This window comes from Melanotaenia boesemani, chromosome 5 (assembly GCF_017639745.1).
Source record: "Melanotaenia boesemani isolate fMelBoe1 chromosome 5, fMelBoe1.pri, whole genome shotgun sequence".
Lineage (NCBI taxonomy): Eukaryota > Metazoa > Chordata > Actinopteri > Atheriniformes > Melanotaeniidae > Melanotaenia > Melanotaenia boesemani.
The window spans coordinates 15266935-15279450 of record NC_055686.1 but is presented as its reverse complement, the minus strand read 5'-3'; the positions used below and the strand labels follow the sequence as shown (position 1 = coordinate 15279450).

Sequence of the window (12516 nt, the reverse complement as noted above, 5' to 3'; positions counted from 1 at the left end):
GGTAGCAGTCACAGAGGCAGAAGTATGAAGAAGTCAGTAGGGCACAAGTCATTTTTTAGTCATTCCAAAGTGTCCCTCTTCAACTGGATGACATTTCTTTACAGGTTTGTTCAGGGGTGGCCAATGGCGGTCCTCAAGAGCCACAATCCTGCATGTTTTCCATGCATCCCTGCACCAACACACCTGACTCAAATTAAATGGATCCAACAGCCTATAAGGATCTGGACAATGACTCATTAGTTTAAGTCAGGTGTGTCGGTGCAGGGATGCATGTAAAACCTGCAGGATTGTGGCTCTCGAGGACCGACGTTGGCTACCCATGGGTTAGTTTAACCCCCCCCAGTCATACAACAGCCTCTCAAATTACCTATTGTCCATTAATTTTGATTACTTTGTAGGTTTTCTCAGGAACTTTGTTTGAGACAAATAGATATGATTGAAGATGGCATTGCAGGGAGCTCTGCAACCTTGTCAAAGATGACTAAAAAGTGCGAGAGACACAACAAATAGGAGGCAGAAGACAGTTTATTTTATAGATGAGAGTCACTTTCGACATAAAAGAAAAGCAAGAATAATAAATATTTTTACAAGTAATATGCTTCATATAAAAAAGAAGTTTTAATTAATTCATCTATTTTACTGTTATTACTTAAAATAGTCATCTAAAAGGGTTTGAAGCATAGTCTATTTAAATGGGTGCAAATCTATGTAAAATTAATTTTACTGTCGTTTTCAGTGAGGCAGTATGACTGGTGGATGGAAACGGAGGAAGTGGGTGTTTGGCATGCTGGGGGTGAAATATCAAGGCCACAAATCTGTAAAACCAGTTCTCTGCTTGGTTAAAAGAAGGACCAGATGGGAATTTGTGCCAGTTATTGTTCACCATGCCAAGAGAGGGTCCATCATCATCAGCGATGAGTGGAGAAGTTACAGACATGCTCTTCCCCAGCTTGGCTACAGGCATTATACTGTGAGCCACAGTGTGGCATTTGTTGATGAGAACCTACAAGGAGAATGTGTGGAGACTTAGAGGAAACTGCTCAGAAGAAATACTAGTGGACCACCTTGCAGTTATTAAATTGGCTGGCAAAGAACCTCACAATGGACCCCTAGGACGTCTCCTTCATGACACCAGACATTTCTATAACTAAATGATAGGAGAATTTTTAAAGACGTGTTCTTAGTTGTATGTCTACAGAAGACATGTTATTTTGTTACACCACTGTTTAAATGAATGTTATTCTGCTGTTACCTTCAAACATCGTTTCCTCATATTCAGACACAGTTTCTTGCACATTTGTTACAGATAATTTGTAAAAGGTAAGAAAGATTAGTAACACATTTATAAGTGATGTGTTGTTTACACTTTAGATTGGGGAATGCAGAAAGATCTGAAACTTATTTATTAATATAGTTACACATCATTGATAACAGGTGCTATATACTTTGTAGGGTGACCTGCTGTGTAAGGGCTCACTAGTGAGGGTACAGACAGATTCTCTGACACATGCAGTATTTTATTAATGTTCATCTGGTGTGATCTTCCATGGGACATAAAACCAGTTCACATAATTGCATTTTGTACTTTAGAACAGAGGTTCCTAACCCTGGTCCTCAAGGCCCACTATCTTGCAGGTCTTAGATGTCTCCCTGCTGCAACACACCTGATTCAAATTAAATGGCTCTCTGACAAGTTCTGCACAAGTCTGCTAATGAGCCATTAAAGAGACTTGCAGGACAGTGGGCCTTGAGGACCAGGGTTGGGGACCTCTGCTTTACAACAGATCAGCTTACAATTAACTTCACTTACAACTACAGATAAAAAATAAATTATTGACTCATTAATATATTACTTATTAATAAATTGTAAACGTGTTGTCATGTTTTCTAAATTATTAGTTTATCATTATCTAATCACTTGTAAATGATATGGAGTGAATCAGCAAAACATACTTGAACTATTACCATATTATGTAATAATCATTTATTAATGCATTGTCAAGTTTTGTAAATTAGTTCATCATTAACTAATAATTCACACATGGATTACAACAAAACATTATTATAAATTGCTACCCTTACAACCTGTATCTTTGATTTATTCCAACTCTGTAATCAGTTACTTCAGAAAAAACAAACAAACAAACAAACAAAAACTTTTAAAGCATAATTATTATTTTAAGTCTGACAGCAGGTGTGATAAATTGTCTTTTGTCTAGCAGCTGCTGGGACAGGCTCCGGCCCCACATGACCATGCATTGTAGTAAATAAGTATAAAAATGGATAGATAGAATACATACATCCTAACTTAATTGACAAAACATTAAAAAGCAAGGCAACTAGATGAAAATCATTTTTGAGTAAACTACACAAAAGAAATTGTGTTGTGTTCAACCTAAATTAAGGGTGTTAATCAAAATTAGAATTTTTATTTGGTTATATGAAACTAAAGTTCTCTATCATCTCAATTTTTAGAGAATATAGGGAAGTTTTCAACTAAACGTAAGTTGTTTTAGTTCAAAGACACGATTAAACCTGAATATCTATTCTAACTTTATTAAAGATTCTACTGTGTTGTCCTCTTAGGTTAGGTTCACACCCCAGAACCCACAGCTGAGTTTACTCAAACCTACTTACTTTTTTAAGTTCACACAACGTGCTTTTACATATTGAATAGACTTATGGAGAAGATGCAAACACCAAATCACTGCTTCTGGAAGTATCAAAATCAAAAATTTATTGATTTGATAGGGACAAGTATGTGTCATGAGTCATGTCACACACTATAGCATTTTAGCCAAGGCTAATTCTCAATGCCCATCCCTAGTTAGGCTTTTACAAAAAACACAGACAACAGTAACTTTATACAATAAATTACAATGCAAAGCAATAAAACATTACAAATACAACATGGGATGTTCAAATGTCTGACCTCTCAATTAAACATTATCAAAAAATAAAACAATGTCTTCAATTGTCAGTGCATACAACAATCCCACCGATTTAACACCCACACAGAAAATTACAGTTTTAAGAATGAATACAGTCCTGGTTGTCTTTAGACAGTTCTTAAGCCTGAAAATAAACCTTTTAAAGTCAGGTATGGTCTTAATGTCAGATGGTGGTGAGTTCCAGATCTTAAAGCTCTTAACAAAGCTAGTCCTGCAGTATGGGGTTTTACAGTTGGGATTTGTGGCACTTCTGGTGACTCTGCTGCTGTTTTGTCTCTCAACAAATGTACTTAGTGGCTCAGGTACTAAATGATGAATATTTTTGTGAATTAATTTAATGAAATGATACTTACTGAACCTATCAAAGCTCATTAGATTATATTTTTAAGGATTGGACAATGATGATGGTGGATTGGCTGTTCATCCATAATTTTTAGTGCTCGTTTGTATAGCGAGCCTAAATGTTTGGTTGCAGTAGGAGCAGCCTGTGCCCATGCTGTCATGCAGTATATACAAGAAAAAAAACTCCTAGCATGCACATCTTAGATCAAGTAGATCATAATAAAATCAGTATAGTCCAAGAAATAGTTGCAGTTAAGAGTCCTTCTAAGCAGCAAGTCTGCTTTTATAAACCATAACAGGGTTTAACACACAGCGGAAGAAAAACGTCGCAGGAATGAACGTTTAACATTAATCAAGCACATTTTTATCTCCATCTCCATCTTTCCAAGGTTGTTCACAGGGAGGTATTATTTTTAGAAACTAACTAAAACGTACCCTACTATCCATATTATCTCTTACTCTGTAAATACCCTTTATTGATAATACGCTCATTTTTTACCTCTAAATTACCATACTGGACTGTTTTTGTGCCATAATATTTATAAAGTCTTCCTGTACATATTACAGTTTAATATTAGTTTCATATTTTTATATTTGTTTTAAATTATGTTTTATTGATCTCATGGCTGTTGACAAAATTTACCAAACTGGATTAATATAATGCAGTCTATATTATTCTGTCAATGTTGGAAGTGCTGTTTTTGCATGTAAGAAGACCCCAAATACACAGTGGTAAGTGCAAATTATAATCTATCCTAGGGCATTGTATCTGTATACTGGATCTTATCTATAGGTAAATATAAAGGAAAATAAGTGAAGATCGGTTGGACTAAAGTCTGAACATTGTGGAAGGTACTATTAGTCTTTAATCAAACAGTTCAGCAGTAGGACCCACAAGACATCAGAGACCTTAGGATTTGATGAATCAAAATTTATTCTGCTCAGGTGTTTCAAGAAAGTATTATCTGGTCCTTGGCAGTTGGCGCTTCTGTGGACGTAAGACAACAGAGTGGACAAACTGAACGACTGTAGTAGAATGATTCAGGCAGTGAAATAACGTGCCAGCAGAAGTGATGGGATCCTGATCAGGTATCTTCTCCATGGAGCTGTGGTCAACTGATGAACAGGAGATTACTGAAATAAGAACTAGAGGGTTAAGAGAGCTTGGTTACTCCGATCCAGACAGGGATCTCCTAGATGGCCGGTGTTTTCTTAAATCCATCCAATAAGGAAATAAGAAGCTTAGTCCAGAATCCAAATCCAATCCGGTATAACACTTTGAAGTTAAAAAAATCCACAAAAAGAGAGCAGAAGTTACCAGGCTGGAGCAGGCAGATACAAATACTCTCCAGGAAGGGAGAAAACAGGTCAACAGGCCAATGGGAAAGGCTGGAAATGTTCAGGAGAATACACTGACGATGTGGCAGTGAACAGCAGTGAGACTACTGCTTATCTAGGGAGCAACACAGGTGGAGGGCATTAAGAATAAGTGCACGGCAATCAGAGCCAGAGGAAAGATGCCTTCAGAGGTGGCTGGGAAATCCCAACCCCAGCTTAAAACCGTGACAATTATTATTAGTCTTTCGTCTGTTCTTTTCCATATATCACTATAACACTGTTGAAAATTTTGAACTTGAATCTAAAACTGCAACACTTATAATTGAAAAAATTTTCACCTTTGACACAGCTAAATAAAAACAATCTGACATATAATAAACATCCACCCTGGCTGCAGTTGAGTGCCAAATATAGTTTATGTAAACCCCAGTCCTCCCCTCATCCCACCAGAATCTCAGGTCCTGTCGTATCTACAACACAATTCAGTCAGCCTGTGGGCAAAAAAATGGGTTGTGGTGTTGTTTTCCTATAAAAGGACCGATGTGTCCTGATTGCACACTGAGTGTCCCAGACTTGAAAAACTGCACCTTATGACTGTTTTCTAGCCTGGAGCATCTTGTGATGGCTGTGTTTTTACTTTATGTTCCTGTGTTACACACCAGCAAATCGATATTAATATAACATTTTCAAACACACACCATGGCTAATTAACCAAAAAAAAAAAAAAAAAAACACAAGAGGACATCATCGGAAGTGAGGAAAGAAAGCAAGCCAGTGATTTTCCATACTTACTGGAGAGCTCAGAGAAGTAACAGGATTCAGGAATTAGCCTCCATATAGAGGTGCCAAAGTAAAAAACTATGCCAGAAATCAGTAGTTTCGCTTTAAAGCATCTGAAGTAGTCATAGTCCATTGATGTAATGTTAGAGAAAATTAGAACATAGACTGAGACTACCGGTTGTAAGATACAGTTATCTCATTAGAAACCAAAGTTTTTTTTTAAACATACAAAGAAAAAAAACATATTTGTTTCAGAAGCAAACTTCAGTGTTGCCTCCTCTCAAAGCCATGAAAGTTACTCAGAACTGGACTGGAAGGCTGCTGGAGTGAGTGCTCACATCGGAGCTGACACAGTAATATACTTTTAATTAGAAACTCTTTCTAAAAAAATCATCATACTTAAATTGTTTCTGTATACCAATAATGCACTTTAAATTCTCTCTTGACAATACTCTCCTGATAATTTATGTTATAGAACATTCCAGCTTAGCTCTACTGAATCTTGATGCGGTTCTAAATGTGAAATACTCCATATTTTACTGCTTTGAAAGGAATTCATGTTTTTTTAGACATCTTTTTTCTAATAAGGTAGAGCATCTTTAATATCGAGTAAATGTAATCTGTTAAAAGGAGAACATTTTGCCTTATAACATTCTGTGTATGTTAAGGAGCCACTATACTATTACTAAATAGATTTTTGTACGGCTTTCACACATTGAACACAATCATTGCACCTACAGGACTTGCAGAGCAAAATGAGTCGCATGGAGGCAGTTTTCTACAGAAATAAACCCTTTTGGCTTGTGTAGGTCAGGAAACTACCACAGATATCAAAACTTGTCAACATTTGACAAAAATTATTTTTAGTGATCTGAAAAACATGACAATGACAGTGTCATAATCCTCTTCCTTTATTGCAATATAAACGTGTAGCTGTAGTTTTTGGTTGTAAATGTTAGCAAGCTTACCTAAAAAAGGAATGGATAAATATCCACAAATTTGCATACACACAGCCTACATACAAGCAGAGCCTACATGAGCATCACAAGTTTGAACAAATACAACGACATGGCCACAGTGCATGGTCCACTAGCAGGAATGTGGTTTGCCTGGTTAGTTCCCAGAAGCAGCGCTGTTACAGGAATCTGGTTGATTCCAGTGAAAAACCTTGAGCTGACTCTTTAGGTCAGGGGTGTCAAACTCAAATATACAGTGAGCCAAAATGAAAAAGATTAGAAACAAGTTGAGGTCCAGACTGGTTCAATGCTTATTATCTTTTTTATTTAATTACCCTTTTGCACACGTTGAACCTGGAACTAACAGAGCCTCTTAGTTATTGCCCATAAAAAAAAAAAAAAATCTTTAATTAGAAATGTCTTTTCAAATCTGTTGCATTTTTCTTTTTCTGAGTAATTTCAAGGGAAAACGTTTTCTACAGGCAAATAACAACCAAAAATAATTTCCTCAATTGAAAAATTAAATCCTGTGTAATAGAAAGAGAATAAAAGCAAAAAAGTTTAACTGCATTGAAGGTCAGTTTATATATATATATACAGTATATATATATATATATATATATATAGAGAGAGAGAGAGAGAGAGAGTGAGAGAGATAAGTCTGTGTGTGTTCATAGTGCATGTTTTAGAATTTAATACGACTGTCACAAGGCTCTGCAAGACGTTTTGCAGAGCCAAGCTTGCTCATTTTTGATAGTGTGCATCTTGCAACATGTCAACTTGGCACAGCCTCAAACCCTGAGAAAATCTATAGTTGGCTTTTTTGTTTTAGAAATATTAAAACAAATACATGCATTTGTATTACTACAAAAATTAATTATAATGCAAGATGGTCTGATCACATAGATAACATGTAGTACACATTACATACTGTCACTAAGTGAATCAGCCCCTTTTGCAATTTCTGGCTTTTTTTAGAAATGGAGAATGCGAAAAAATATTAATATAATATGTATCGGAAAAAGATAAAAACAAAGCAACAAAAAATCAATTACATTTCACATTTCTGGGATAATACACGTGAAACAGATCCCAGGCCAGCTCATGCTTTCAGTGGGAAACAATACTAATGTTAAACTGTCGTCAGCAGGACAGCATTGACTCTGAGCAATAAACGTCTCTGCTTGTGTGTAGGCTATGTGTACGCAGGTTTTATAGAATTTCTTTTAGGTAAACTTGTCACCATTTATTACAAAAAAATTACATCTACACATCTATATTGGAATTAAAAAAGAGGATTATGACATTGACAACAGATCATCCACCCATGAAATCATTGTCATGTTTTCAGGTATTGACAGATTTTGATATCTGTTGGTAAATCAAGGCATGAAAGGCTGCAGGTCCAGATGGAATCAGCTCAAGGCTCATACATGCAGATCCTCAGTCCTTTTATTCAGGCATTGATTGGCTGGAGGAGGCCATCACCTAACATCACCTAAGTCAACTCAAAGTTTAACACAGGAATCAATCACATTCCTGAAACAGTGCTGTTTCTGAGAACTAAGCTAACCACATTCCTGCTAGTGGACCGTGATCTGTAGCAATGTCATTTTTTAAAAGCGAACTTGTGATGGTCACGTAGGCTGTACTTGTGTGTAGGCTCTGTGTATGCGAATTACAGCTATTGGAATAAAAAAGAGGATTATGACACTAACAACACATCATCCACCATTAAATCAATGTCATGTTTTTCAGATTACTAACGATAATGATATTCGTCAAGTGTTGACAGGTTTTGATATCTGTTGGTAAATTCTTGACCTACACAAGCCAAAAGGGGTTATTTCTGTAGAAAACTGCCTCCATGTGACTCATTTTGCTATGCAAGTCCTGTAGGTGCAATGTTTGTGTTCAATGTGTGAATGCTGTATGGAAATCTATTCAATAATAGTAAAATGGCTCCTTAACATACCCAGAATGTTAGAAGGCAAAATGTTCCCCCTTTAACACATATTATTTTTTAAAGATGCTCTACCCTATTAGAAAAAAGGTTATTTCCTGCAAATTAAAATGAAATTACAATCATCTCCTGAGCTGTTAAAATTAAACTTATAGGATGAATTAGTGGAAGTGAGACAATCTTCTCCTACATTAATTTTATAGTATTTTTTTTTATATTCACTTTAAATTTAAATGATATGTAACTTTTATTATTATCAGCTATTGTTTTTCTTAGTTTTTCTTTCTTTCTTAATGCAACTCCTCAAACAATTTGGACTGTTTCCACAGATGTATGCTCTGACGGTTCATGTGTCGGTCAGGAATTTAAGAGAAGATAATTCTTTCTTTGTCCCACGGTGAGGAAATTTTGGTGTTACAGCAGCAAAGGTTATAATGCAAAACCAGTGTAAAAGACAGCATTGCAGAGATAAGAAAAAAAAACTGTACAGAACAAAAACTATATAAAAAATCTGTGTAAAAAATCTATATAAAAGTCTGTTTAAAAAAGCACATATAACGAATGAGTTCAAATTATTGCACAAGCATTAATATTGCACATCTGTGTACGTTATTAATTCTCAGTTGTGGCTGTGTGGCTACTGGGAGCAGTGCAGATTGTAGAGTCTGACAGCAGCAGGAAGGAAGGACCTGTCGTATCTCTCCTTCACACACCACGGGTGAAGCAGTCTGTCACTGAAGGAGCTGCTTAGTGTTGTTAAAAAGTCCTGCATAGGGTGCGATGTTTTCTCCAGCACAGACAAAAGTTATTAGCCATCATTCTTCTCTCCGTCACCACCTCCACTGGATCGACGGAGCATCCCAGGAGGAAAGAGTTGGCCTTCTTAACCAGTTTGTTAAGTCTCTTCTTGTCAGCAGTCGAGATGTTGCTGCCCCAGAAGACCACACCATAATAGCTGATGCCACCACAGAGTCAAAAAAGGATCTTAGCAGTGTCCCTTGCACTCCAAAACACCTGAGTCTCCTTAGGAGAGACAGCCTACTCCGTCCTTTCTTTTACAGGACGTTAGTGTTGTCTGTCCATTCCACTTTGTTATTCAGGTGAACACCCAGGTAAGATGTTACCCTCTCAATGTCCATTCCCTGGATGTTCACCGGTGCCGGAGGGGAGTGTTTATACCTGTGGAAGTCCACCACCAGCTCTTTGGTTTTCCCTGCATTGATCTGGAGGCAGTTCCACTGACACCAGCACACAAAATCTTGGATCAGTTATCTGTACTCTCTGTTGTCTCCGTCTACGATGAAGCCAATGACTGCAGAGTCATCTGAGAACTTTTGTAGGTGGCAGTTTGTTCAATTGTGTGTGAAGTCTGTAGTGTAAATGGTGAAGAGGATGGTGGCCAAAACTGTTCCCTGTGGGGTACCCCGTGCTGTAGACTACCCGGTTGGACTCACAATCTCGTGTCCTCACATACTGTGGTCGGTTAGTGAAGTAGTCCAGGATCCATAATGTGAGATGGAGGTCTACCCCTGTAATTTCCAACTTGTCTCTCAGAAGCATGGGCTGTACAGTGCTGAAGGCATTGGAAAAATAAAAGTGCATACAGTGCTCCCATCCTTTTCCAGGTGAGAGAGGGATCTCTGTAGTGGGTACCATGTCACTGGGGTGACCACGTCATCCACCCCAATACCAGGCTGTTGCAGGCTGATAGGCAAACTGAAACAGGTCCATTGATGGGCTCACTAGAGGCTGGAGATGGGCAAGAACCAGCATCTCAAAAGTCTTCATCAGATGGGATGTCAGTGCCACCGGCCTGTAGCTGTTGGGGTCCTTTGGGTTCGGGGTATTTGAAACCGGTACCATGCAGGATGTTTTCCACGGCTGTGGAACCCTCCCCAGTTTCAGGCTCTGGTTGAACATGTGACATACTATCCCACACAGCTGGTCTGCACATGTCTTGAGAAGCTTTGAGCTGATTCCATCTGGACCTGCAGCCTTTCTTGCCATGATTTACCAACAGATATCAAAATCTGTCAACACCTGAAAACATGACAATGATTTCATGGGTGGATGATCTGTTGTCAGTGTCATAATCCTCTTTTTTTTATTCCATTATAGATGTGTAGATATAATCTTTTGTTATAAATGGTGGCAAGTTTATCTAAAAAATTTCTAAAAACTTGCATACACATAAACTAGACTACATAAGCATCACGAGTTCAAACAAAAAACAATGGCATTGCCACAGTGCACGGTCCACTAGCAGGAATGTGGTTTGACTGGTTAGTTCCCAGAAGCAGCACTTTTAGAGGAATCTGGTTGATTCCTGTGATAAACTTTGGGCTGACTCTCCAGGTGCTGCTCCTTCTGTTAAGTAATAGCCTCCTCTAGCCAACCAAAGCCTGAATAAAAGGACTGAGGATCTGCACTTCTGGGCCTTTTGGCCACTTGCCATTGCACCTTGTGTTTGTTGTAAGCCTAGGTTTAATTTTGATTATCTTTAGTTTTCCAGATTGGCCTTGTATGTGTTTTGTTTGTTATGTCGCCCTTGGCTCTACAAGACACTATCGGTCTTTTTGTTTATTTTAGCTGCTACACAAACATTGGATGAATCGTTAACTTAAGACTGTTTCCTCATTGGCATCTACTGGAGTGTGTTATTTCCTTCTTCCCCTGGATGTAGGGATGTAACAAGCACATGCTAAGATATGCATGCAAATGTTTGAAAATATTTTTTGCATATTAAAAGAAAATTAAACAAACAGCATAATATTTTTTGCATCGATTTTTCTCTACAAACTGATTTATGCACCTGCATGTGAGGGTACAGGTATATCTAAAGACAAGCAATGCAATTTTCTGGGTCACAGAAATAAAAGTACACTATAATTGATACAACACATTAAATGGTAGAGTGAAAAAATGAAGTAGACATTAAATGAAAATGTATATATGTATATTCATAAACACACAGAGATACACACTCACACATTTCACTTCACTCAAATGATAATAGACTCTCAATCTAAAACCTGTGTGCATCATCAAAATCTACAAATGCATCAAGTGCAATATTTACACAGCAAACAGCTTGTTGTCTTTCTAGCTGCTGACTTTCTCAACTTATAGAGTTGGTTATACATGTATTTATACAATGTACACACTGTATGTACGTACACACAAATACACACAAAGAAAAAAACTCTCAGGTCTCTTTGGTAATCACAGCTCATGTCATTATATATATATATATAAATCCAGATATTCATGAATTGAATTTTATTAAAACTGTTGAATCTGTTAAATATAATAAAAGTATCTATTATCACTTTTTCTCAGTGGAATGCTGACATTACAGAATGCAAAGATTTGAACTGTAATTACAGTAAAATTAAAAGTTTTGTTTAAATAGAAGTCAATTGGGCACAAAGGTGATCAGTGTGTCTGACACTGTATGAAAAATACTAATGCAATAACATCAATTTAGTTGCTCATCTCTAACATATCAAAGACTCTAATCACCACCAAAGCACCAACAAAGATTTTTGTGTGATTGGATGTTTTTAAGATTGAAGTTTTTCAGTTGATTTATGAAAAAACAGGAAATAAAATTGATGTATGATGATTTAATGACAATCAAAAAGGTGTCAGAATTTGCTTTTGTTTCCTGGTTCCTTGACTACATTTATCAGATAAAAAATGTTTTTCAGCTACCCCCACTGCAACGTAAAACCGGTTCATGTTAATAAATTCATGTTCAACTTTGCAACTCCAGCACACATTATTGATACTGGAGGGAAGTGCTGTGTTTCCAGAGAGGCAGAAGTTAAAAATCCAAAGGTATGTACTTTTTACCTTTGTGGGCATTTTCAGATGTTATTTAATCCTTCAACGTAAGTTAGAATAATGTTTTTAAAATTTCATAGAAGATTAGTTAACAGTAAGGATTTTTTTTTCAAAGGTTCAACTCATGGATTGTAAGCTGATCATCTTTGTGCTCACAGGTGGGTGCCTTTTATTTCATTATTATAACTTCTTCAGCTTTCTCTTTTCTGCGACAGCTTCAGCAGACTAGTCCTGTAAACATAAAAATGGAGGCATGATGGAGAAGTTCAACTTGAAAGGAAGAAAATGTTTTTAAGTTCGAACAGTTTTCTATAAAATTTTTTATTTTTTTTTTTATTTA

At 36.8% G+C, this 12516-nt stretch overlaps 1 protein-coding gene across 1 annotated transcript in view; it reads left to right on the top strand.

Annotated features, from left to right (window-relative positions):
* Nucleotides 1-12118: 12118 nt before the first annotated feature.
* The window catches only part of LOC121639644, a 59108-nt gene continuing 58710 nt past the window's right edge, over nucleotides 12119-12516 (top strand). Inside the window, exons 1-2 of the mRNA XM_041985026.1 lie at nucleotides 12119-12170; nucleotides 12292-12334. Of these exons, the coding sequence (XP_041840960.1) occupies nucleotides 12301-12334 (34 nt within the window). The 5' untranslated portion in view covers nucleotides 12119-12170; nucleotides 12292-12300. The remainder of the gene's footprint in view (nucleotides 12171-12291; nucleotides 12335-12516) is intronic.